We start from the raw sequence: 27546 nt of genomic DNA, 5'->3' as shown, positions 1-27546 counted from the left end.
CCCCACACTATACAGTACCCCACAGTATATAGTAGAGCAGTATAGCACCCCACACTATACAGTACCCCACAGTATATAGTAGAGCAGTATAGCACCCCACACTATACAGTACCCCACAGTATATAGTAGAGCAGTATAGCAGCCCACAGTATACAGCACCTCACAGTATACAACACCTCACTGTATACAGCACCCCAAACTATACACGATACAGCCCCCCACACTATACAGTACAGCAGTATAGGCCCCCACACTATACAGGCCTCCCCCACTATACAGGCCCCCCCACACTATAGAGGCCCCCCCCACACTATACAGGCCCCCTCACACTATACAGGCCCCCCCACACTATACAGCCCCCCCCCCCCCCACAGTATACATGCCCCCACACAGTATACAGGCCCCCACACTATACAGGCCCCCCACACAGGCCCCCCACACAGTATACAGCCCCCCCCCACAGTATACAGCCCCCCACACAGTATACAGGCCCCCCTATACAGGCCCCCCACACAGTATACAGCCCCCCCCACAGTATACAGCCCCCCACACAGTATACAGGCCCCCACACAGTATACAGCCCCCCACACAGTATACAGGCCCCCACACAGTATACAGCCCCCCACAAAGTATACAGGCCCCCCCACAGTATACAGGCCCCCCCACAGTATACAGGCCCCCCCACACAGTATACATCCCCCACACAGTATACAGCCCCCTACACAGTATACAACCCCCACACAGTATACAGCCCACCACACAGTATACAGCCCACCACACAGTATACAGCCCACCACACAGTATACAGCGCCCCTGCCCCCCCCACAGTATACAGGCCCCCACACAGTATACAGTCCCACACAGTATACAGCCCCCCACAGTATACAGCCCCCCCCACAGTATACAGGCCCCCACACAGTATACAGCCCACCACACAGTATACAGCCCACCATACAGTATACATTTTTTTACAATGACCATAGTTTTCAAACTTTTTTTATATGTCACTTTGTCATATGTCATTACAAGCAATATTAAAACTTCAATGCCAGCATATTTTATTTGGAAGATGCAGCCTTACTTTGATCTTCAAGGAATCAATAATATAATAGTCACAATCGTGGACAATGTCATTATTGACCCCACTATTGTCGGTTTGTATAAATAATTCATGTTTTTTCAGTGACAAAATGAAGTGCAAGAACTAGTTCAGAATAGATGACTCCCTGTTTCTACAGTATATACTGTTCATTGCTTAGGCACACCATTTTAAAACACTATTTAAGAACATATAAAGCCAATAAAAATATGGATAAAGTCAGCATAAAATGGAAAACGCTTAGTAGATTTAACAGGCTATGGATGTTCTGCAAATTATAGAGCCGTTCCTATTCTATACAGTATAGTCCCTATTTGCAGATAAGAATAGCATTCTCTATTGATCGGCCTTAGAAAAATATGGAATGCACAAAGAAATTTCACAGATTATAATTTTTTTGCCAAACTACCTGTGTGCGTGAAGTCAGATATCTTCATATCCTTTGGTAATGAATATATATATATATATATATATATATATATATATATATATAGGGAACCAGTCAGGAATAGATGCTGTCCGAACCACAAATAACATCAAATCCCAACAGGCTCCCTGGTTAAAAATAGTTTTGTTTTACCTTTAAAGAGGCTCTTCATCCCCAGGGGCCTTTCGGGTGCCTATCCATGTGTCTGGACCTGCAGAGCGAAACTTACTTACCTCCTTCCCACCGCTGGGTTTCGGCTCCTTTGCTCCTTCACCTCTGCTGCACCTCTTTGGTCTCCCCATGTCAACATATGATTAGTTAGATCACCACTGAGTCAGATCACCACATAAAGATCCATGTAAAACCAGATGATGACAGTGGGATACCAGAGACGTGCGGTGGGGGAGCAAAGGAGTCGGAACCCAACAGCGGGGAGAAGGTAAGTATGTTTCCCTCTGTAGGTCCAATGTGAGAAAGGAGAGACATGTGAAAGGCCTCCTCCTGGGGTGAATAGCACCTTTAACAGCACCTTAGTTTAAACACAAGCTGGAATTGGGGAGAAGAGTCACAGGGGTGGTTTTCATACAGCTTCTCCTTGCCTGGTGTGGTTTAATTGACAGATCTTTCCCTATTTGTATATAGGGAGAGACCCGTCAATGAAGCCAAGGCAGGCATTTAGATATAGCAGGTAGGTGCCCTCATTACAGTTCTCCCTGTTCAAGGCTTTCTTGAAATATGTTTTTAAGCTATTTGTAATCAGGAACCAGTTGGAACTTCATTCTGCTGGACCTGACAGGTTCCCTTTAATTTGCATTTAAATGCCAACTGAGCACTATTGGAATAACTATCGGAGTAGCAAGCATAGCATTGCATAGCTTTTAAGAAGCTAGGCAGTTAAAAGGAACTGATCTCTACTCTGAGGTGTTTTCAGTTACTGAAGGTTAGTAGAAAATTGTACTTAGATCACTGGGAAATCAAGGAAAAGGCATGTTGCACTGCGTGGAGACCAAAGTAATCATGAGCCTTCCCAATTTTAATTAGAGATGGAAATGGTATAAGGCCTCATTCCAACTTTTTTCATGGAACCCTATACCCTGCATAAAATAATTAGACTTTTGCTTTTGTTGGTAATTTGTGTGAAATATCTAAAAGTAGCTTAGTAAAAAAGAACACTGAGCCAAAATGAAATATTAGTAAAACAATGTCCCTATGAATATGACCACTACTTTCTCGATAGTCTACATAAACTATATTGTAAAAACTATCATATGGTGTGTCTTAGTTTGTGGGCAAAAAATTGATTGCACGCTTATGAATCCCAATGGCTGATCCTGCTGTTCCATGCTTAAATATATGGACTGATACAATTACAGACCAAGTCCTATTTCAATTTGGAATATAGATGTGTCTCCCCTTACCTTAGCTTAAATTTGGTTAAAGAAGCCAATTCAATAAAATATAATGGTGTGAGAGACTGCAATTCACAACACAACCACTGGGTGTGTGTATATAGCATAAACAACTCATGACACAATATCACAATTTTTATTTTATTTTTTTAAGTTGATTATCCTTTGCAAAACATCTTGGGATATATTGAGTCATGTAGACTAAGAATGAGTCCTAGAGGGGGAGATGGTTATAACTTTTCACTGGTTTCAACGTCAATAAAATGTTATTGCTTTCCAATGGGAATAGGTTCCACAGAAGTGAGAAGGCTGAAGCTGGGGATTTTTACTCCAGTGAAAATCATATTTAAAACACAACACATCAATGAGACCTTGTAATTTACAATAATATCTTGTTAATCACTGACAGTTTAATTGAAAGCAAACCAATTCAGTACTAAAGAGTGGTCAAATAGGGAATAGAATCAGTAAAGTTGAACAGCAAGAGCTACCCATGCATAGAAGCTAAACTCCTGAACTGAAGATAGTAGAAAGTATGTTTAAACAATGTGAGCTCATCCAGTCTTGATATTACACACTTGTCTTCATCTGACACAAACATTCTTTAGTTTGCGGAAACTCAACAGCTACTAATAATACAAATTTAATGATTGCCAAAAGCAATATGATTTCAAAATTCCCCCAGGAGATCTTAATATACTTGAGATGCTACATTCAACATCCACCTGCCTATTTGGCGCTGCTGCTTACTCTTTGCGATCACAAAGTCAAGCAAGAGAACAAGAAGCGTGTCATAATAACATGCATTACAATTGACGTGAGACACTCCGTTGGATATTCACACAGTAAAGCGTTTGGCCTAAATATGGATGAGTACAGAACGAGCATACTAAATGGTTTCATAACAAGCTTTATAAGTAGTACAAGTGAATGTTGCTAAGGTTAATATATACAAACCTAGAACGCATGGCTACTACCTTCCACAGTCTGAGCTGTGGCAAACTAAACATTACTTTACTCCACACTTATCCCATGGTATTAACAAAAAAATAATACAGCCTATGTCCATTTTGACTTGGTCTATTGTATCACAACTTCCCACTTATGTACATATCATAGGATATGTCATCAAAATCTAATCATTGGGGGGCCCTCGCAGTCAACATAGCAAGGTGGCAGTAATGCTAAGAAAGTGAAATGCCACTTCATTTTCCAACAGCCTCACTTGACAATTTTGGAGGCCCCATATTTATGCCATTGACTATAACGGGGTGATGGTGCTGCCTCTAAAAAAATAGTTGCGCACATTTAACAGGATGTCCTAAACCAGCGGGTGAGAACCCACTGTGCCATGTGACCAACTTCCTCTAAGGATGTTGTCTAAGTGAACCTCTTGTTCTTTGAAGTACCCCTGATCGTGGGGATAGACTTTCCTGAGGGGAACACCAGGCCGCTACCTCTTCAGGAGGATTGGCACACGAGGCAGCTGGTCCAGACAGACCAGTGTGTACCAGTGCAGGGTACCAGAGGTACAGTCATAGTCAGCAGGCCAAGTTGTAACCAGGAGTGACAGTGCAGGACTGTAGGATGAGACAGAAGTGAAGTCAAACAAGCAATGGATCAAAGCAGGCGGCACAGGTACAGGTCAGGCAATCTGGATAAGCAACAGGAGAGTTGAGGCAAAGCCGGCAAGGATCAAACAGGTAGCGGAGTCCAGAAAAACAAGCACAGTATACAGGAACACAAGCACAAATAACAGCAACCTTTGCAGGACACAAGGACACTCAGGCACCTGGGATCACTAAAATAGGTGCAGGATGGCTGGGATTGGTTGCACATGTCACATGTGCAAAACCCTTACATCACAGGAGGTGATGAAAGCTGGCCCTTCCCGAAGTGCTACAGGAAACAGGCTAGAAAGTATGCTGTGTCCAGGGCAGAAAGGAAATTGTGGAGCGGATTCCAGAAGGTACAGTATCTGCAGGCACATAGTCCAGGACCGGAGCGGTGCATGGAGAGACACCGGCAGCAGATCACCGCTTCTTCCTGCCCTGTAATGCAGCTGGAATTGGGCAATGGCAGAGGCGGCCAGGGAAGGCAGTGCTCGCCCAAGAACGGAGCCTGGGACCACGGTGGTGAGTAGACGAACACCGGCAATCTGCAACCGCTGTTACACAGGACATATTTTGATCCCCACTTATCCCATTGTATTAACATACAGAATATTGCAGCCTTTGTCCATTTTAACTTTATCCATTTTATAATGACTTTGCTAGAATATGCAAGTTAACACAACAAAGTGGCAGTAATACTACAAAAGTGAAATGCCACTTCATTTTCTAACATCTATACTTGACATTTTTGGAGACCACATAGTAAGTTGTAGACTATAACGGGTGACCACCTGCCTCTTAAAATAAGTTGAACAGAGTCTACAGGAGATGAGAAAGTTGCACAGTGATTTCGCAGTGCAAGTCTATTCAAAGTCTATTCAAAGCAATAAAAGAGGGTCAAAACAGTCAGACACTCACCAATCAATATCCTCATATTGTGCCATGAGTGGATTTACTACGACAATCCCTTCAAATGTAATAATAATAATAATTCTTTATTCCTCCGTCCTTATAACTGCATCAGTGCAGTTGGGACAAGCCCTTTAACTGAAAGGTATCATCCAACTGGTCCAAGGGATTGTTCCAGTCCCAGGTGCAAAGGATTTTGGGTTGGGATAACGTATTTATCTATTTGAAACATCTATCCTAAGCTGAACTTGCTATACCTTGCTGATGTATGTGTGCTCCCTAAGTCCATAAACCAGCTGCCCTTATGTAATAGACTGCATAAAGAAGCCTGTATATTGAATATACTGTAGTGCTATTCCTTGTACAGTTTGAGTCGTGAAGGAATTCTTTTTCCTAAAATGAGGAAAATTGGCTTCTACCCTCACAGGGTTTTTTGCCTTCCTCTGGATCAACCTTGCAGGATAATAGGCTGATCTGGATGGATGTATGTCTTTTTTTAGCCTTATCTATGGTGGGAATTTATCATTTGCAATATTTTTGGTGTGAGTTTTAAGTCTGTCTTTGGTTTGTGCTCCTGTGCCAAAATTATAAAGTGGTGCTCGGTTTTATTAAATATGGTGCAATGTCGTTTAGCCACCGTCTGTGAAAGTACTCCATAAATGAGACATATGTAACACTGGTATAATCTCTAACCCAGACCAACTTTTCACTCCACTTCTGAAAGTGGTGAGGCTCGCCAAATGTTGCAAAAATGTGCACAGAATGTCACACATGACATCTCTTGCGACATTTTTATGCCACAAAACTGGCATGCCAGATTTGAAAAGTGACCCCCTATGTTACTGATACTATGAAATCCATAAATTCACTTTAAACAGTTAACTGTGAGCTTGGAAAAATTAGCTTGAGCTACTTATCTAGCAGTTAAATCTTCTCCACAGGGAGCTATTTTGTCTAACAAGCTGCTTTTCCATATTTAATGCAGAAAAAAGCATTGTGACACATGTCTTCAACATTTACAATTTATGTGTCTTGCACTTTAGAAGTTTCTGAAATGACTTCTTCTTGAAAGTTCTAGTTTATATTATGGAAATATTGTGATCTAGTCAGACATGCAAGTAACAATAAAATGAACACTAGACCTCAACACAAAGGCCTAGAAGTCACAGTGAACTTGTGCTAATAGTTGGGTGGTTCTGAGCACTGGGGACATATGACATAATATAGTGATGATCAGGACAGATATTCCTCTGCACGTCCTTTAGTACTCCCAGTAGAGAACACTACAGTCACACAGGAGACAACATACTGCATTGAATTGTGCATCAAATCTGGGTAAGATACATTTAAGGTCTCATGCATACGACCGTTGGATGTTTTGCAGTCTGCAAATTGCGGATCCACAAAACATGGATACCAACCATGTGCATTCCACATTTTGGAATAGAAAAGTCCTCTCCTTGTCTGTAATGCGGACAATAATTGGACATGTTCTATTTTTTTGCGGAACGGCCATGTGGACATACTAACTCGGAATGCACACGGAGTCATTTCCAGAATTGAATGGACACGGAGAAAAAATACGTTAGCGTGCATGAGCCCTAAAGTATAGTGCCCCATTAGTTTAAAGCGATTTCATTTGTATAGATTAATTGATTGGCCTAAAAGACTAAACTAGTTAGTTTGCATAACGCATAGTAATATATTTGTGCCTCACTTCCTGCAATCAATTGTGACTATGGAGTATTTAGTGGGTGCACCAATCTTGCAAATATGCTATCATGAAAGGGTACTTTATTTCAGATTATTTAGAGGTGCTGGTCTAACTTAGCTTTTTTGCATCATGAAAGTGTCAGATGTCCTTTACCTAAAGCTATCTTTTGTGATTACTAAGCTTAATACATTTTTACATACTTACATGATAAAAACCCATGCATAATCAAATTACAAATTTGAAAGCATATTGAGCATATCCAAAAAGAAAAATGAAAAAAATAATAATAATAATAATAATAATAAATCCAAAGAAAAGGCAAAGTACTAGCAAATTTATATGAAATAAATCTCAGACTGATGGAGCCTTAAAGATGAAATTACCTGAGGTCCAACTGAGAATCCTGGATGCGACTGGCTCGGGTGGTGAGGATCAGGATTTGTACCTGACTCAGTCGGCACGGAGTTGCCTCTGGCCCCTACGATGTAAAGAGAATGTGTGTCTTATTATGTGAAGCAGAGATCAGCACGTTACATATCACTTGTGATGTCACAGAGCATCAGGCTGAAAATGATCTGCTTAAATGGTTTATCAATAACCCGAGAGCTGAAATCACTTATACTCTGCATAAATTATGCTAACGTTCATTCAGAGCAGCCGGTTCATTCAGGGAGATACAACGATCTGACAGCAGAGAAACTGAACCCACCATCAGTGAGGATAATGTGGGTCGCATTATCCATCAATTTACATACATGACTTCCCAGCGTGACTGTGTAGTGTAATTTCTTTTCATGCTCCAATGAGCAGAAGCTATTGTTATTCCTAAACATGGTTCAAATAAACACCAGGAGCAGGATTTTTTTTATTACTTATGTACAACCCAATCTTTGTCTCCTAATGCTCTTGAAAAAATACAGCAGCTGAAAAAAATATTTCTCCAGATCCTTATTATATATGCGGCTGCTGCTACGTAACTGATTACACATGTTATTTTTATCAAGCCAGGTAAAGGGGTTGCCCAGGACTAGAAAAAAATGACTGCTTTCCTCCAAAAAGAGCCCCACAGCTGTCCATGGGTCGTCTCCGGTATTGCAGCTCAGCTCCATTGAAGTGAGCTGTAATACCACACACAACCTGTGGACAGGTGTGGGGCTGTTTATGGAAGAAACCAGCCATCATGTTCTAGTCTGGGAGAATCACTTTAACGCTATTCTTATGTCATTTGAAACCACTCAAAAAATAAGAAGGACTTTCTTGCTACATTCTTAAAAAAAAATGTACACAGTTAATTCAAACAATATGGACCCTTTGTAATAATTTTTTTTTATTGTTCATTTGGTTCCGAAATGCAAAATGAAGCAGCTTGCTACGTAGTTTTAATTGTTTGCAAATTTCATAATTTTGCTATGGCAGAGTGTGTGCTAGTCCTTCACCTAGCTGCTGACACACATCCAATACAGCATTGTTCCTGATGGCACTTTTCTCTCTCCCTCTACCTGCTCTACAACTACAATTCGCAGCATGCATACTTACTTGGCTGCTCTCAGAACCCTCTTTGAAGTAAATAGAGCATGCTAGGAGTTGTAGTTTCACGTGCTGGGAGTTGTAATTTCATACAGCTAGAATGCCAGAGATTGCTGTCCTCTGTAATAGGCCTCATGCACATGGCCGTTGTGCAATTTTCGGTCCCCAATGCACGGCCAGGACAGATCGAGACTTATTCAACTTGAATGGGTCCGTGATCCATCCGCACCGTAAAAAAATTTAACATTCAAATGAATGGGTCTGCATCCGTTATGCTGGGTGCACACGGCCGGTGTCCGTGTATTGCAGACCCGCTGCATGCGGGCCACAATGCGGCAACGGCCGTGTGCATGAGGCCTTAGTTTTAGGGGTAGCAGTAGGAGGCTGTATGTGGCAGAGATGGTAGAGTGCATCCAAGGAGGTCAGCTTACACAGGCTGTAGATAGGGAGGAAAGCTTACACAAGGAAATTTGCAGGAGGAAAGTTAGTAGAATCATGGACACACAGGCCCTGCATGTATTACTATGAAGGACATGTCACATAAGAAAAGTCAGCGACTAGGGGCAGGTTGCACATTGAATATACTGTATGTCTATACAGTGGATTGAGCGCTATTTTTCTGATGCAGAGGTTCAAAATCCATGCATAGACATTAGGCAGAGAATTTGCTCCTTAACCGCCTCCGGACCGCCTACGTAGGATCGCGTTCCGGAGGCGGCAGTCTCAGGCAGAGTCACGCATATACGCGTCATCTCGCGAGACGCGAGATTTCCTGTGAACGCGCGCACACAGGCGCGCGTTCACAGGAACTGCAGGTAAGCGAGTGGATCTACAGCCTGCCAGCGGCGATCGTTCGCTGGCAGGCTGTAGATGAGATTTTTTTAACCCCTAACAGGTATATTAGACGCTGTTTTGATAACAGCGTCTAATATACCTGCTACCTGGTCCTCTGGTGGTCCCTTTTGCTTGGATCGACCACCAGAGGACACAGGCAGCTCTGTAATAAGTAGCACCAAGCACCACACTACACTACACCCCCTACTGTCACTTATTAACCCCTTATTAACCCCTGATCACCCCATATAGACTCCCTGATCACCCCACTGTCATTGATCACCCCCCCTGTCATTGATCACCCCCCTGTAAGACTCCATTCAGACGTCCGTATGTGTTTTACGGATCCACGGATCGGATCCGCAAAACACATACGGACGTCTGAATAGAGACTTACAGGGGGGTGATCACCCCATATAGACTCCCTGATCACCCCCCTGTCATTGATCACCCCCTTGTAAGGCTGGCTCCATTCAGAGGTCCGTATGTGTTTTGCGGATCCACGGATCCATGGATCGGATCCGCAAGACACATATGGACGTCTGAATGGAGCCTTAAAGGGGGGTGATCAGTAACAGGGGGGTGATCACCCCATATAGACTCCCTGATCACCCCCCTGTCATTGATCACCCCCCTGTCATTGATCACCCCCCTGTAAGGCTCCATTCAGACGTCCGTATGTGTTTTACGGATCCACGGATCCATGGATCGGATCCGCAAAACACATACGGACGTCTGAATGGAGCCTTACATGGGGGTGATCACCCCATATAGACTCCCTGATCATCCCCCTGTCATTGATCACCCCCTTGTAAGGCTGGCTCCATTCAGAGGTCCGTATGTGTTTTGCGGATCCACGGATCCATGGATTGGATCCGCAAAACACATACGGACGTCTGAATGGAGCCTTAAAGGGGGGTGATCAATGACAGGGGGGTGATCACCCCATATAGAATCCCTGATCACCCGCCTGTCATTGATCACCCCCCTGTCATTGATCACCCCCCTGTAAGGCTCCATTCAGATGTCCGTATGTGTTTTACAGATCCATGGATCGGATCCGCAAAACACATACGGACGTCTGAATGGAGCCTTACAGGGGGGTGATCACCCCATATAGACACCCTGATCACCCCCCTGTCATTGATCACCCCCCTGTCATTGATCACCCCCCTGTAAGGCTCCATTCAGACGTCCGTATGTGTTTTACGGATCCACGGATCCATGGATCCGATCCGCAAAACACATACGGACGTCTGAATGGAGCCTTACAGGGGGGTGATCAATGACAGGGGGGTGATCACCCCATATAGACTCCCTGATCATCCCCTGTCATTGATCACCCCGCTGTAAGGCTCCATTCAGACATTTTTTTGGCACAAGTTAGTGGAAATAGATTTTTAGTTTTTTCTTACAAAGTCTCATATTCCACTAACTTGTGACAAAAAATAAAATCTCACATGAACTCACCCCATATAGACTCCCTGATCAACCCCCTGTCATTGATCACCCTTTTGTAAGGCTGGCTCCATTCAGAGGTCCGTATGTGTTTTGCGGATCCACGGATTCATGGATCGGATCCGCAAAACACATACGGACGTCTGAATGGAGCCTTACAGGGGGGTGATCAATGACAGGGGGGTGATCACCCCATATAGACTCGCTGATCATCCCCCTGTCATTGATCACCCCGCTGTAAGGCTCCATTCAGACATTTTTTTGGCACAAGTTAGTGGAAATAGATTTTTGTTTTTTCTTACAAAGTCTCATATTCCACTAACTTGTGACAAAAAATAAAATCTCACATGAACTCACCATACCCCTCACGGAATCCAAATGTGTAAAATTTTTTAGACATTTATATTCCAGACTTCTTCTCACGCTTTAGGGCCCCTAAAATGCCAGGGCAGTATAAATATCCCACATGTGACCCCATTTCGGAAAGAAGACACCCCAAGGTATTCGCTGAGGGGCATATTGAGTCCATGAAAGATTGAACTTTTTGTCCCAAGTTAGCGGAAAGGGAGACTGTGAGAAAAAAAAAAAAAACAATTTCTGCTAACCTGTGCCAAAAAAAAATAATCTTCTATGAACTCGCCATGCCCCTCATTGAATACCTTGGGTTGTCTTCTTTCCAAAATGGGGTCACATGTGTGGTATTTATACTGCCCTGGCATTTTAGGGGCCCTAAAGCGTGAGAAGAAGTCTGGGATCCAAATGTCTAAAAATGCCCTCCTAAAAGGAATTTGGGCCCCTTTGCGCATCTAGGCTGCAAAAAAGTGTCACACATGTGGTATCGCCGTACTCAGGAGAAGTTGGGCAATGTGTTTTGGGGTGTCATTTTACATATACCCATGCTGGGTGAGATAAATATCTCGGTCAAATGCCAACTTTGTATAAAAAAATGGGAAAAGTTGTCTTTTGCCGAGATATTTCTCTCACCCAGCATGGGTATATGTAAAAAGACACCCCAAAACACATTGCCCTACTTCTTCTGAGTACGGCGATACCACATGCGTGACACCTTTTTGCAGCATAGGTGGGCAAAGGGGCCCACATTCCAAAGAGCACCTTTGGGATTTCACAGGGCATTTTTTACACATTTTGATTTCAAACTACTTCTCACGCATTAGGGCCCCTAAAATGCCGGGGCAGTATAACTAGCCCACAAGTGACCCTATTTTGGAAAGAAGACACCCCAAGGTATTCCGTGAGGGGCATGGAGAGTTCCTAGAATTTTTTTTTTTCTGTCACCAGTTAGCGGAAAATGATGATTTTTTTTTTTCTTACAAAGTCTCTTATTCCACTAACTTGTGACAAATAATAAAAACTTCCATGAACTCACTATGCCCATCACGAAATACCTTGGGGTGTCTTCTTTCCAAAATGGGGTCACTTGTGGGGTAGTTATACTGCCCTGGCATTTTAGGGGCCCTAATGCGTGAGAAGAAGTCTGGAATCCAAATGTGTAAAAAATGCCCTGTAAAATCCTAAAGGTGCTCTTTGGAATGTGGGCCCCTTTGCCCACCTAGACTGCAAAAAAGTGTCACACATCTGGTATCGCCGTACTCAGGAGAAGTTGGGGAATGTGTTTTGGGGTGTCATTTTACATATACCCATGCTGGGTGAGATAAATATCTTGGTCAAATGCCAACTTTGTATAAAAAAAATGGGAAAAGTTGTCTTTTGCCGAGATATTTCTCTCACCAAGCATGGGTATATGTAAAAAGACACCCCAAAACACATTGCCCTACTTCTTCTGAGTACGGCGATACCAGATGTGTGACACTTTTTTGCAGCCTAGGTGGGCAAAGGGGCCCACATTCCAAAGATCACCTTTCGGATTTCACAGGGCATTTTTTACACATTTTGATTTCAAACTACTTCTCACACATTAGGGCCCCTAAAATGCCAGGGCAGTATAACTACCCCACAAGTGACCCCATTTTGGAAAGAAGACACCCCAAGGTATTCCGTGAGTGGCATGGCGAGTTCCTAGAATTTTTTATTTTTTGTCACAAGTTAGCGTAAAATGATCATTTTTTATTTATTTATTTTTTTCTTACAAAGTCTCATATTCCACTAACTTGTGACATAAAATGAAAACTTCCATGAACTCACTATGCCCATCACAAAATACCTTGGGGTGTCTTCTTTCCAAAATGGGGTCACTTGTGGGATAGTTATACTGTCCTGGCATTTTAGGGGCCCTAATGTGTGAGAAGTAGTTTGAAATCAAAATGTGTAAAAAATGTCCTGTGAAATCCGAAAGGTGCTCTTTGGAATGTGGGCCCCTTTGCCCACCTAGGCTGCAAAAAAGTGTCACACATCTGGTATCGCTGTACTCAGAAGAAGTAGGGCAATGTGTTTTGGGGTGTCTTTTTACATATACCCATGCTGGGTGAGAGAAATATCTCGGCAAAAGACAAAAGTTATTTGTGGGGTTTTTCTACTGTCTGGGTATTGTAGAACCTCATTAAACATGACAGGTGCTCAGAAAGTCAGAGCTGCTTTTAAAAGCGGAAATTCACATTTTTGTACCATAGTTTGTAAACGCTATAACTTTTACCCAAACCATTTTTTTTTTTACCCAAACCATTTTTTTTTATCAATGACATGTAGAACAATAAATTTAGAGAAAAATTTATATATAGATGTCATTTTTTAAAAAAAAAATTACAACTGAAAGTGAAAAATGTCATTTTTTTGCAAAAATTTAGTTAAATTTCGATTAATAACAAAAAAAGTTAAAATGTCCGCAGCAATGAAATACCACCAAATGAAAACTCTATTAGTGAGAAGAAAAGGAGGTAAAATTTATTTGGGTGGTAAGTTACATGACCGAGCAATAAACAGTGAAAGTAGTGTAGTGCAGAATTGTAAAAAGTGGCCTGGTCATTAAGGGTGTTTAAAGGGGTTGTCCAGGATTGGGGACTTTGGTTTAATTGTTTAACAAGGACATACATATCTCCTACATGACTGTCCTACCTTTCCCATACTTTTCTGATGCCCCGTATTCATTGCACAAATTCTCAGCCGGAAGTAAGACTTTTCTCACATTCAATGACGTACCGGGTCTCTTCTGCAGAGCGAAGCCACTTCTTCCGCTTCCGAGGGAGCCCGGTGACGTCACCATCAGCCACAGACATTATGCAGAGCGCTCGGAGTCGGCAACAGATTGCGCTAAGCCACGCCCCTCCAGTCCGGTGACGTCACCAGGCAGGGCGTGTTGTTCATAATGAAGGAGGCAAGGGAACTATGCTAATTAGCATAGTAAACGCCTCCAATGCAGGCAAATGGGGCAGCAGGCTGGAGATAGAAGCAATACTCTGAGGACTGAGCCAGGAGGAGTTTATGGGCGTTACTAAGGAGGGGAAAAATGTGCGGCAGGAGGCTGAATATGATTCAAGGTAGGCGGATGCGATGTGCGGCAGGAGGCTGAATAGCAATGAGGGGGCGGAGTCAGGGCGGAGAGGAGAGTCGTCTGAAAGCACGTGATGCTGCGCTGCGCTGGGACCCACAGTGCAGAGCGGCAGGAAGTTAGACAAAAATAAACAGAGATGTAAACAGTGCGTGGGGGACCGTCGGAGCCGTGTAGAAATGGCGAAAATACCTTAAAACATATGGGGGGACCTAGAATCACCGGTAAACAGTGAGTACACTTAAAAAAAAAAAAAACTTTGATCCTGGACAACCCCTTTAAGCTAGGGGAGCTGAGGTGGTTAACTTCCTGCAGTGGTGACTACTTACATTTGATAATTTCATAATGATAATAATTTATAATATTACTACATGTGATTAACATTAGTGATGTTCCGAACTATTCGCCGGCGAACAGTTTACGGCGAACATAGCTTGTTCGCGTTCGCCGCGGCGGGCGAACTTATGCGATGTTCGGTCCGACCCCTATACATCATCATTGAGCAAACATTGACCCTGTACCTCACAGTCAGCAGACACATTCCAGCCAATCAGCAGCAGACCCTCCCTCCCAGACCCTCCCACCTCCTGGACAGCATCCATTTTAGATTCATTCGGAAGCTGCATTCTTAGTGAGAGGAGGGACAGTGCTGCTGATTTAATAGGGAAAGCGTTAGCTAGGGCAGTGTTCTGTGTCCACAGACTCATCTGCTGTAAGCACAGCGTCCTGACAGCACCCCAAAAAGCCCTTTTTAGGGCTGGTACATCAATCTGCTTTTTTTATATTTTTATATATATATATATATATATTTTGCAGTTGCCTGCCCGTGTGTCGGAGGCTGCAGGCCCACAGACTGTACTGTGTGTACACCACTCATATAGGGTGTCACAGTACCTTGCAGATAAAAAAAAGTCAATTTTATTTTATTTTTTAAATATAATCGCAGTTGCCAGACAGTGAGAGGCTGCAGGCTCACAGACTGTACTGTGTGCACACCATTTATACAGGGTGTCACAATACCTTGCAGATAAAACTAAAGTCAATTTATTTTTCCTCTGTAATAAATATAATCGCAGTTGCAAGCCAGTGAGTGTCTGGCCCACAGACTGTACTGTGGCCACTGGCCAGGCCACCACTCATATCGTTACAGGGTGTCACAATGCCTTGCAGATAAAACTAAAGTCAATTTATTTTTTCTCTGTAATAAATATAATCGCAGTTGCAAGCCAGTGAGTGTCCCAAATTGGAAGTAACAAGAAGGACGCACACAGATAAATCACATTTCTGCAAGGAGTTTGTCAACTTTTGACAACTGTTTGCGGTTGTCTAAAATCCATTCAATACACGTCCTGATAAAGGACGTAAAATGGATTAAAACAAAGGGGAGGGAGCCAGCGTTTTTTTGAACCATCTCCCCGTTCGAAAAATCAATTCAATAAATGGACCCCAGATTGGGGACGTAACAGGGATTAAACTGATGAGAAGAGAACTACAGAAAATAACACTCATATCGGGTGTGAGAGTAAATTGCACGGCGCTGACGCAGTGACCGTGGATTCAAACAAAGGGGAGGGAGCCAGCGTTTTTTTAACCATCTCCCCGTTCAAAAAATCTATTCAATTCACCTTTCGGGACCCTTGGTGTTGTACGTGGCTGGGTGGAGGAAGAAACCTTCAATGACATCAACGTGACATTGCTAGCTTGGTATCGAACCTTGTGCAAATGGGGAGTTTGCAGTTGGGCAAATGGACTTTTTGCGGTTGTTTGTGGTGCATTAAAAGGGGAGTTTGGTCTGTCAATGTCTGTGAAGCGGGCGTAACCCTTACACTACCTGATCGATACAACATCATACCTGATCGTATACACACACTGGATGTTTTAAACCACGTTGTTCAAAAAAAATTGGGATTGTTAGGTGATTTATGCCCTTTATGGATTAAAACCCAACTCTGCGTCAACTATGTAATTTTCCATGGGAGTTTTGCCATGGATCCCCCTCCGGCATGCCACAGTCCAGGTGTTAGTCCCCTTGAAACAACTTTTCCATCACTACTGTGGCTAGAAAAAGTCCCTGTGGGTTTTAAAATTCGCCTGCCTATTGAAGTCTATGGCGGTTCGCCCGGTTCGTCCGTTCGCGAACATTTGAGGAAATTCACGTTCGCCGTTCGCGAACTGAAAATTTGATGTTCGCGACATCTCTAATTAACATTTCTCAATGGATTAGAATTTATAATACCAAATAATTTTGTATGAAGATGCATTGATATGATTGCTATTTAGAAGCATAATAATTTTAAGCACTTTATGTGTGATACAACCAGGTTCAGACTGGAGTTCCATGGGTCCACCAGAAGTAATTATTCTTGGGGCCAAACCCCTATATTATCAATAACATCTCTAGTGGTAATTTACTGTCTATAAGTATTTTTTTCTTCCTGGACCTTGGGGGCCCACTATGGTATCAGAGCCTGGGCCCACTGGAGGATCCTCTGGTGGGTCATTCTGACGTTGGATACAACCATTTATGTATATACAACCTAGAGACATTGGTTTGTCTAGTGCTCAATATTTATTTTAGGTTGAATGTGCAGCTAAACAGTTTACTGGATCATTCAGTTACTCCTCTGGCTTGTCTGCTATGTACAAAACCCATACTGCTGACTGTAATCGGACTAATCAGTCATGTACATATGCCTATGAAGCTGTAATACTGAATCTAAACTCTGTCCTGTGTAGTGTGTTATTTCTTGTACTGTCTACTCTTACATATAATCTGCTTATTACTGCATGATGAGGCTTCCCTTGGGTTTCGGCAATGGTTCAGCTTGCTTAAATAACTACATTATGCTGTAGCTAGCTTTTTTTGGCAGTCATTATTATCCTGCTCTTTGGTTAAATGTTAAACACTACATAAGATAAGTGGATATTGTAGTCTGTTTTTTATGTTTTATTGTTTTTAAGTACGACTTATGTTTAGCCTATCGTATATGCTTACCTGCTGGCTGCCTTTACAACAGGACTTTTTGAGAGTGATTCAAAAATGTTATATACTTTACAATTAATGCACCATAAACCAGAAAGTTTCATGATCTGGCACCTGTCTGGTCCAGTGAATGCTGGATTTAAAGCAAGTTATAAGTAGTATTTTATGATAATACATAGAGTAATGACCACAGATTGTGAATTGTGAAATAGTTAAATGATATACACTCACCTAAAGAATTATTAGGAACACCTGTTCTATTTCTCATTAATGCAATTATCTAGTCAACCAATCACATGGCAGTTGCTTCAATGCATTTAGGGGGGTGCTCCTGGTCAAGACAATCTCCTGAACTCCAAACTGAATGTCAGAATGGGAAAGAAAGGTGATTTAAGCAATTTTGAGCGTGGCATGGTTGTTGGTGCCAGACGGGCCGGTCTGAGTATTTCACAATCTGCTCAGTTACTGGGATTTTCGCGCACAACCATTTCTAGGGTTTACAAAGAATGGTGTGAAAAGGGAAAAACATCCAGTATGCGGCAGTCCTGTGGGAAAAAATGCCTTGTGGATGCTAGAGGTCAGAGGAGAATGGGCCGACTGATTCAAGCTGATAGAAGAGCAACGTTGACTGAAATAACCACTCGTTACAACCAAGGTATGCAGCAAAGCATTTGTGAAGCCACAACACGCACAACCTTGAGGCGGATGGGCTACAACAGCAGAAGACCCCACCGGGTACCACTCATTTCCACTACAAATAGGAAAAAGAGGCTACAATTTGCACGAGCTCACCAAAATTGGACTGTTGAAGACTGGAAAAATGTTGCCTGGTCTGATGAGTCTCGATTTCTGTTGAGACATTCAAATGGTAGAGTCCGAATTTGGCGTAAACAGAATGAGAACATGTATCCATCATGCCTTGTTACGACTGTGCAGGCTGGTGGTGGTGGTGTAATGGTGTGGGGGATGTTTTCTGGGCACACTTTAGGCCCCTTAGTGCCAATTGGCCATCATTTAAATGCCACGGGCTACCTGAGCATTGTTTCTGACCATGTCCATCCCTTCATGACCACCATGTACCCATCCTCTGATGGCTACTTCCAGGAGGATAATGCACCATGTCACAAAGCTCGAATCATTTCAAATTGGTTTCAACATGACAATGAGTTCACTGTACTAAAATGGCCCCCACAGTCACCAGATCTCAACCCAATAGAGCTTCTTTGGGATGTGGTGGAACGGGAGCTTCGTGCCCTGGATGTGCATCCCTCAAATCTCCATCAACTGCAAGATGCTATCCTATCAATATGGGCCAACATTTCTAAAGAATGCTATCAGCACCTTGTGGAATCAATGCCACGTAGAATTAAGGCAGTTCTGAAGGCAAAAGGGAGTCCAACACCGTATTAGTATGGTGTTCCTAATAATTCTTTAGGTGAGTGTATGCATAGTCAGTATGTCTGAAATTTTGAGTCAAATTACTTGATATTCATATTCCAAACAAGGATTAGATCCTACTCAGGTAACTGGGCACAGAAGAAAGGGCAGATCTCTCAACCACTGTAGGTTACATAGGAATTACATAGGATTACACAGGAATACAATTTTTTCTGCTGCCTTTCTTCTTCCCTTCTCCTTTTTTCATGTTAAATCTCTTTTATTAAAGGGGTTTTCCAGGACCCAGCGAGTCCCACGAAACCACCTTAATTACATATAACATTCCTGTAGAATTTACATGGATTGGCCTCTTGGGAAGTAGTCATGTGATGCTCCTCTTCTGAAAATCCTCCTTCCTCCGATGTCACATCCTTTAACAGTTTCTACCCTGGGCTGTGAATGGGATGTCACTTCCACTATGGACAGGGCCACAACTATTCCTCTCCTTGGCACATGAGAAAACTCCTGAATGTACCTCATCTGCACAAATACCAAGGAAAGGAATAGTTTGGCCCTGTCCACAGCAAAAGAGATGTTGCGTCCATGGCCTAGGCCAGAAACTGGTAAGGGACATGACAGAGGGAAGCAGGATTTTCAGAAGAGGAGCATCACGTTAACAGGTTTCCAAGAGGTCAACCCACTCAACTTCAGAGCATTGAAGGGGTTGTACAACCATATATATAGATAAACCTATAGTCAGGAGAGGTCATCAATATCTGATCATCTGGGGAAAGGTTGTTTCAATACTCATCTCCTGTGGAGTAGCGGTGTAGTGTAATTACAAGTACATGCTCTATTCAACATCACTCCGAGACAACGTGCAGTCTAAGGCCTATTGCACACGGACGTTTTTTTTTCCCGTTTACTGGCCGTTTTTTGCGTTCCGTATACGGTCCGTATACGGAACCATTCATTTCAATAGGTCCGCAAAAAAAACGGAATGTACTCCGTATGCATTCCGTTTCCGGATTTCCGTTTTTTCGTTCCGTTTTAACATAGAACATGTCCTATTATTGCCCGCAAATCACAGTCCGTGGCTCCATTCAAGTCAATGGGTCCGCAAAAAAACGGAACACATACGGAAATGCATCCGTATGTCTTCCGTTTCCGTTCCGTTTTTTGCTGAACCATCTATTGAAAATGTTATGCCCAGCCCAATTTTATCTATGTAATTACTGTATACTGTATATGCCATACGGAAAAACGGAACGGAAAAACGGAACAGAAACGGAAACACAACGGAAACAAAAAACGGAACAACGGATCCGTGAAAAACGGATCGCAAAACACTGAAAAAGCCATACGGTCGTGTGCAATAGGCCTAATGAAGAGGAAGCAGCCCTCACATGGAGCACTACCTCCTCTTGAAACAGCTGATCGGCAGGGGTGTCGGGTGTCTGACCTCCACCAATCAGATGTTGACCTATCCTGATGATAGGTCATCAATATATATGGCCGGACAACCCCTTTAAGTATATTATGGACTTTCTTTTTGTCTTGAATAGTTAAGGTGGCTTTCAGATATGTTTTTTTTCTACCCTTTCTTGGGTTGCAATACTGTATTATAATTTTTATTCATTTAGATATTGCCAACATAATCCTCAGCACTGTACAGAGATTGTCATCAGTCACATCGATACCTGCCCCCATTAAAGCTCACAATATAAATGATAACTCATCCTTAAGTATTTGAAGTGTGGGAGGAAACACATGCAAATAAAGAGAGAACATACAATCTCTATGTAGAGTTTGCCCTTGGTAGGTTTTGAACCAAAGACCAACACAACTCTACATGTACCTGGTGTAAAACATTGTCTTCTTGGCACACACTGGGCTTTTATGTATCAGCATGCTTACAGTAGAGTATACAATGGGAATTCAGCCCTAACTGTCTTTGACACTGAGATTCTGCATCAGACTCAGCCCGCCCCTAGCGTCTGAACACACAGGATATGCCCCCATTGGCTGAAAGCGGGGGGACCCGCACCTATGTTGAAAATGGAGCTCGCCAAAGTAGTGGCTGAAGGACTCCGGTCTGGCCACTACCAAGCGCTCTCCCCATAGAAGTGAATGGGAGCACACCACACATGACCAGCCACAACTCCCATTCACTTCTGTGGGCCCGATGGAAATAGCCAAGCCATCGCCCATTGAAATGTATGGAGGGTGGCTGTGCATGCACAGTACGCCCTCCACCACTTTTGGGGCTCCATTTAAAAAATAGGTATGGGTCCCAGTGGTGGGACTGGGACCCACATCTATCAGGCAACCGGGGCATATGATAGCGATATGCCCCCATAGTTTAAGATGACATAACCCCTGTAAGTCCACCAGCAAACTGCTGGTGACATCACATGCTGCTGTGATGTCACTATAGTGGATATAATCTATATCCTTCCAACATGATACAAATATAATGGAACATCAGAGCACCACACTGGCCACTAACATTCTCTGCATTCTACTGCAACATAATGATATAAGTACTGTTACATTTAGCCATTGATAGGTCTGAACATAGTCTTATTTAACAAACAGCATATCAGTTCTTAATAATTTAACAATATCTCATTGCATTATAATGATAATAAAATTGACTACTACATATAATTCAATGGGATTTCCTATCTCTACGGCTTTATGTCAATCAGAGAAGGACTGAAAAATAGGATTAAGTAATAAATGTGCAAAGCTATAATGCGTAAATTTGAAAATCTGATTAATCTGTAATATCCTTTGTGCAGAAAGTCCGAAATGGACATTGCTCTGGGAATACTTACAAGCACTCAGCTGAAATATCTAAATTGATTTTGGAACAAACTAATAAAAACAGAGAGACTTGCTGACATTTTTATAAAGTGATTTCTGTCAAAATACGTCTGGCATTTAAATGACCACTGTCATTTCCAGACTGAGAGAAGATGCCCTATTATAATTCTAAGCAACAAAACAAAGAAAACAGTTTCCTTAAAATATCACTCATGAAATCAATGATTTTTCTTACTTTACAATTAGTTGGTCATGAGAGGGAGTGAGAATTTACTGTATGCCTTTAGGGCTAGATTATCCTTGTTTATAGCTTTGGCATAGCAGTTTAGCACAGTATATCAGACATCAGATTAGATGGAATATGTCACCAGATTGATCCCTTTTACTTATGTACACTAATATCTATTTATCTAATGAAAAGAATATCGTGGATGAATTTAACTCCCACTAAATATACTTGCCATATGCAAAACAGAAAACCACCAAATCAGGATATGTACTATAAGAAAAGAAAATGTCCATGGTCCTTAGAAAGTTCAGAAGGGCTGAAAGGGCAGTATATTGGGTTTGTGGCTTCTACTGAGTCTTAAATGCATTGTCCGCCTTGGGAGTATTTTGGCAAAGGGCTCAGAGTGAGTAAAAATAAATAAAAGAAGCAGTACGCTCCTCAAGGATACCCCACCTCTCCCAGTCCAAAGCTTTCCATGTCCCTGCTGGTCTACATCCTGGTCCTGTATCAATACACAGGAAATGGCCACTCAGCCGATCATTTTCTGAGGCCTGTGTGTCAAAGCCTGATTAGGAAGTAAAAACCAGCAGGGACAATGGAAGCATTGGCACAAGAGCAGTGAGGCTCAATGAAGTGAGTATTGTTTCTTAATTTTTTTTAACCCACTCTTGCTCATTTTTGTTCTCCATCTATAAATTCCAGGACAAAAACAAAACTATTTGGAATAAGCTTAACCCCTATAAGGACCAAGCCATTTTTAACCTTTCTGCTCAGGCCATTTTTAGCAAATTTGACATATGTCACTTTATGTGGTAATAACTTTTAAATGCTTTTACTTATCCAGGCCATTCTGAGATTGTTTTCTTGTCATATATTGTACTTCATGATAGTGGCAAAATTTAGTCAAAGAATTTCATTTTTATTTATAAAAAAAATAGCAAATTTCCAAAAATGGGGAAAAAATGGCAAATTTCCAAATTTCAATTTCTCTACTTTTATAATAGATAGTAATACCTCCAAAAATAATTATTACTTTACATTCCCCATATGTGTACTTCATGTTTGTATTATTTTCTGAATGCTATTTTATTTTTTGGTTCTGTTAGAAGGCTTAGAAATTTAGAAGCAAATCTTTAAATTGTTCAGAAAATTTCCAAAACCCACTTTGTAAGAACCAGTTCAGGTCTGAAGTCACTTTGTGAGGCTTACATAATAGAAACCACCTAAAAATGACCCCATTTTAGAAACTACACCCCTCAAGGTATTCAAAACTGATTTTACATACTTTCTTAACCCTTTAGGTGTTCCACAAGAATTAATGGGAAATGGAGAGGAAATTTCCGAATTTAACTTTTTTGGCATATTTTCCATTATAATAAAAAAAAATCCGCTTACAAAGCAAGGGTAACAGCCAAACAAAACTCAATATTTATTGCCCTGATTTTGTAGTTTACAGAAACACCCCACATGTGGTTGTAAACTTCTGTACGGGCACACGGCATGCTGCAGAAAGAAAGGAGCGCCATATGGTTTTCGGAGGGCAGATTTCACTAGTATAATTTTTGGCTGCCATGTCACATTTGAAGACCCCTAAAGTAGAAACTCCAAAAAAGTGACCCCATTTTGGAAACTACGGGATAAGGTGGCAGTTTTGCTCATACTATTTTAGGGTACATATGATTTTTGGTTGCCCTATATTACACCATGTGTGAGGCAAGGTAACAAAAAATTGCTGTTTTGGCACAGTTTTTATTTTTTGTTATTTACAATGTTCATCTGACTGGGTAGATCATGTGTTATTTTTATAGAGCAGGTTGTTACAGATGCGACAATACCAAATATGGTTAAATGAATAAAAATCCAGCTCATCAGTTCAGTCGTGCGACAGAAAAGCCAGGTCAGCTCAGCGTAAACTTCATTCAAATAAACAGATTTCCAGCATGAAGGAGATAAAATCTTGCATGTTCTTTATTAAATATTCCAAACGTACACACGGTGCAGTAAAAGAGGTCCCTTCATGTTCCTGGTCAGACCGACATGTTTCGAGCCAGCCGGCTCTTAGTCATGATCTGTAAGCTGTATGGGTCTGGAAACACATATGGGACCCCACCTCCAATCAGGTGCATGGGAAAGGGGAAAGGGGGAAAGGGGAAAGGGGGAAGGGGGGATGGGAAACGGTGTGCAGGTGATCAGAGGTGGGGCTGCAAATGGAAACCAAGCCCAGGCAGCAACCTGCTCTAAACATTGTATATTTCACTAAGTGAAAAAACCCCAACACATATAAATACAAAAAAGATTTTTAAATTCAAGTTCTTTTACATATAAAATTATTCTAGGGTGTCATGCAGAAAAAATCTGTGCGTTCATATAAGTAAAGGTCATGAATAAGACTTTCAAAGTTGTATTGGCAGAAAAGGCTTCAATTTTCGCTGCATGATTATGCGACATGTCACATAGGTAGAAATGTCCAACATAGTGTGAAAGAGCATGACCTAGACTTTCAGGCACTTCCTCCTACAGCTGTGAGATGAACTGCAGTCAGTATGGCTCCAGATACCTGTGACAACCTACCAGTACCTTTTTCAGTCATTCCCAGCCCATGTAGCTGCTGTCCGTCCTGCACATGACAGTTACTCTGGATATTAGCTGGTGGTTACAATAATTTGACTTGGCTGTCTACAACTGACCCTTTTAGCTGAGGGGCCTGCTGGACCACTGTATGAAAGTCCAGTCTAAGCGCTGCACGGCTCTCACATGCAGCGGAGAGCGGGGGCACAGCTGTAACATAACAGCCATGCTCCTGCTCTAACAGCCCGAACTGGCATGAGAACTGATCTAAGGGTGCTTTAACTCCTTACATGCCATGGGCAATGGCGTACACCGCATGTAACTGGTTACATGCCCCGCAAATGAGATTGTGTGGTGCCAATGTCAGTGCAGGCAGGCTGGGCTTAGTGTAGGTCCTGGGCCTGCCTCTAATGTTTTCCAGCAGGATGTGCTTCTCTGGTGGAGCCTGCTGCTGAATGTCAATATAGTACTTACATTAAAATACACTGCACTATAGGAAGAGTGCAAAGTATTTTAGAAGCATTTAAAAGATAGCCTATTATAGTCCCCTTGTGCAACTCTTAAATGGTTTAAAAAAGTTTAAAAAAATTATAAAATAAAAAAATTCAAGTAAATACACCTTTTTCATTGAAAAAACACTTTTCAATGAAAAAAAATGCAAAAATTAATTCTTCTCCATATATTTGGTATTGCCGCATCCATAATGACCCACACTATACAAGTATCATGTAATTTATCCCATACGGTGAACACCTTAAAAAACAACAACAAAAAATGCCAGAATTGCTGCTTTTTGCTTGGTCATCAACAAAAGAAGGAATTAAAAAAAAGTGTTATGCACCCCAATAAAAACTAAAGTTGTCCTGCAAAAATCTGTCACACAGCCCTGCAGAAAGAAAAATTAAAAAGTTATGGGTCTTGGGATGTATTTATGCAAAAACATTTTCTTCCTTTAAAAAAATGCATTTTTATTGTGCAAAGGTGGTAAAACATTAAAAAACTATATGTATTTGGTATCGCTGTAATCGCACTGACCCAGACAAAAAAGCTATTGTGTTAATCATGCCCAAAATGAATGCCACAGAAAAACCTCAGTGGCAGTATTGCTGTTTTTTCCCATTTCCCTCCCAGAAAGAGTTAATAAAAGTTAAAAAGTAAGTTATGCGTACCCCAAAAAGGCACCATTAAAAACTACAACTTCTCCCGCAAAAAACAAGCCTTCATATGGCTACATAGATGGAAATGTAAAAAAGTTATAGCTCTTGTAAGTTTGACGATGAAAAAAAAACTCCTGGTCATTAAAGGGATTTTCCAAGATTTTTATACTGATGACCTATTCTCAGGATAGGTCTTCTGTATCTAATCAGTGGGGGTCTGACATCTGGGACCCCCACCGATCAGCTGTTTGAGAAGGCACCAGCGCCACAGACTTCTCCAGCTTTTTCTAGGCCAGTGACAACACATTCATCAGTCAGGTGGCCTCAATACAGCTCAACCGCAAACAACATGAATGAGGCTGAGCGCGACACCATGCACAGCCTCTATACAATGTACGGCACTGTGCTTGGTAAGCACGGAAAAGGCCACAGTGCTCAAAGAAGCGCTGTTGCCTTCTCAAATAACTGATCAGCGGAGGTCCTTGAGGATAGGTCATCAGTATGAAAATCTCAGGAAACCCTTTTTAAGGTCCAAAACAGGCTGGTCACTAAGGGGTTAATGGGACAGTATTAAGGATTTTACATCATTGTCCCTCTTAGCCCTAAGGGGGCTATGCCATAGTCCTGTAGCGTACTGTAGAGCCCAGAATGGGAATTGGGGAAGTGTGCTGTCTGAAGTGAATGGGTCCACATCTGATCGGATGCCAACAAAAACCATAGTCACTTTTGCTGTTTATAATATCTCATAATTTTACTGTATTATCTAGACTCCTGTGAAAGTATTTGATCACCATTACTGTATATTGCAGCAGGCTGTAGCAGCAATTTCTATATGTTTCAGGATACATTACATTACCAATGCAATGCTGTTTCATTACTGTATTCCCTTATAGCATGCTTGTTTGAAAATTGGATCCAGGAAGATGTTATAACATATTGTGCTAACACAATCTAATACAGTTCAAACAATGGGTAAAATAAATAGGACAGGGTAGGTGAGATATAGCAGAAAGAGCCTTTCTATGTGCAGCAATGAGCACCCTCTGTTTGATAGTCTATGCATTTCTTATGAACTATGGTGTACATACTGATTCTGCTGCAGTCTGCCACAAATGTGTTAACTCAAACATAATCATCCAAGGGTCACTGGGATCTTCTATGTTTCCCATGATATCAAGACGACATTTTCTACTCAAGCTGTTGACAATGAAGGTTATATATTGAAAAAGAATATTTCTGTGAATTATTTTATATTGAGATTGTTTTTTTTTTCAATGCCACCGGTAAGGGAAATACTATAAATTAGAAGAGAGATATATATATATATATATATATATATACAGTTGCAAGAAAAAGTATGTGAACCCTTTGGAATGATATGGATTTCTGCACAAATTGGTAGTAAAATGTGATCTGATCTTCATCTAAGTCACAACAATAGACAATCACAGTTTGCTTAAACTAATAACACACAAATAATTAAATGTTACCATGTTTTTATTGAACACACCATGTAAACATTCACAGTGCAGGTGGAAAAAGTATGTGAACCCCTAGACTAATGACATCTCTAAGAGCTAATTGGCATGAGGTGTCAGCCAACTGGAGTCCAATCAATGAGATGAGATTGGAGGTGTTGGTTACAGCTGCCCTGCCCTATAAAACACACACACCCCAGTTCTGTGTTTGCTTTTCACAAGAAGCATTGCCTGATATGAATGATGCCCCGCACAAAAGAGCTCTCAGAAGACCTACAATGAAGAATTTTTTTTTTTTAATTTAACATCTTTATTGCTTATACTAAACAGTACACAAAATACAATTAGAAAATTAGTATACATTTTCAACCCTTTTTTTCCATTAGTATACATTTTCAACCCTTGCCCACCCTACACTTTGTATATTTGGGCAATCCCTCTCCCAAGCTTTTTGCCCAGGTGATTGTGTCTC

At 41.7% G+C, this 27546-nt stretch overlaps 1 protein-coding gene across 1 annotated transcript in view; it reads right to left on the bottom strand.

The window, feature by feature from the left end:
- POU6F2 (POU class 6 homeobox 2) overlaps nucleotides 1–27546 on the bottom strand; it is a 956699-nt gene that overhangs the window by 438918 nt on the left and 490235 nt on the right. The window contains exon 3 of the mRNA XM_040433402.1: nucleotides 7555–7649. Within this exon, the coding sequence (XP_040289336.1) occupies nucleotides 7555–7649 (95 nt within the window). The remainder of the gene's footprint in view (nucleotides 1–7554; nucleotides 7650–27546) is intronic.

Source organism: Bufo bufo, chromosome 5 (assembly GCF_905171765.1).
Source record: "Bufo bufo chromosome 5, aBufBuf1.1, whole genome shotgun sequence".
In the NCBI taxonomy this organism is placed as follows: domain Eukaryota; kingdom Metazoa; phylum Chordata; class Amphibia; order Anura; family Bufonidae; genus Bufo; species Bufo bufo.
This window is presented reverse-complemented; position numbering and strand designations above follow the sequence as displayed.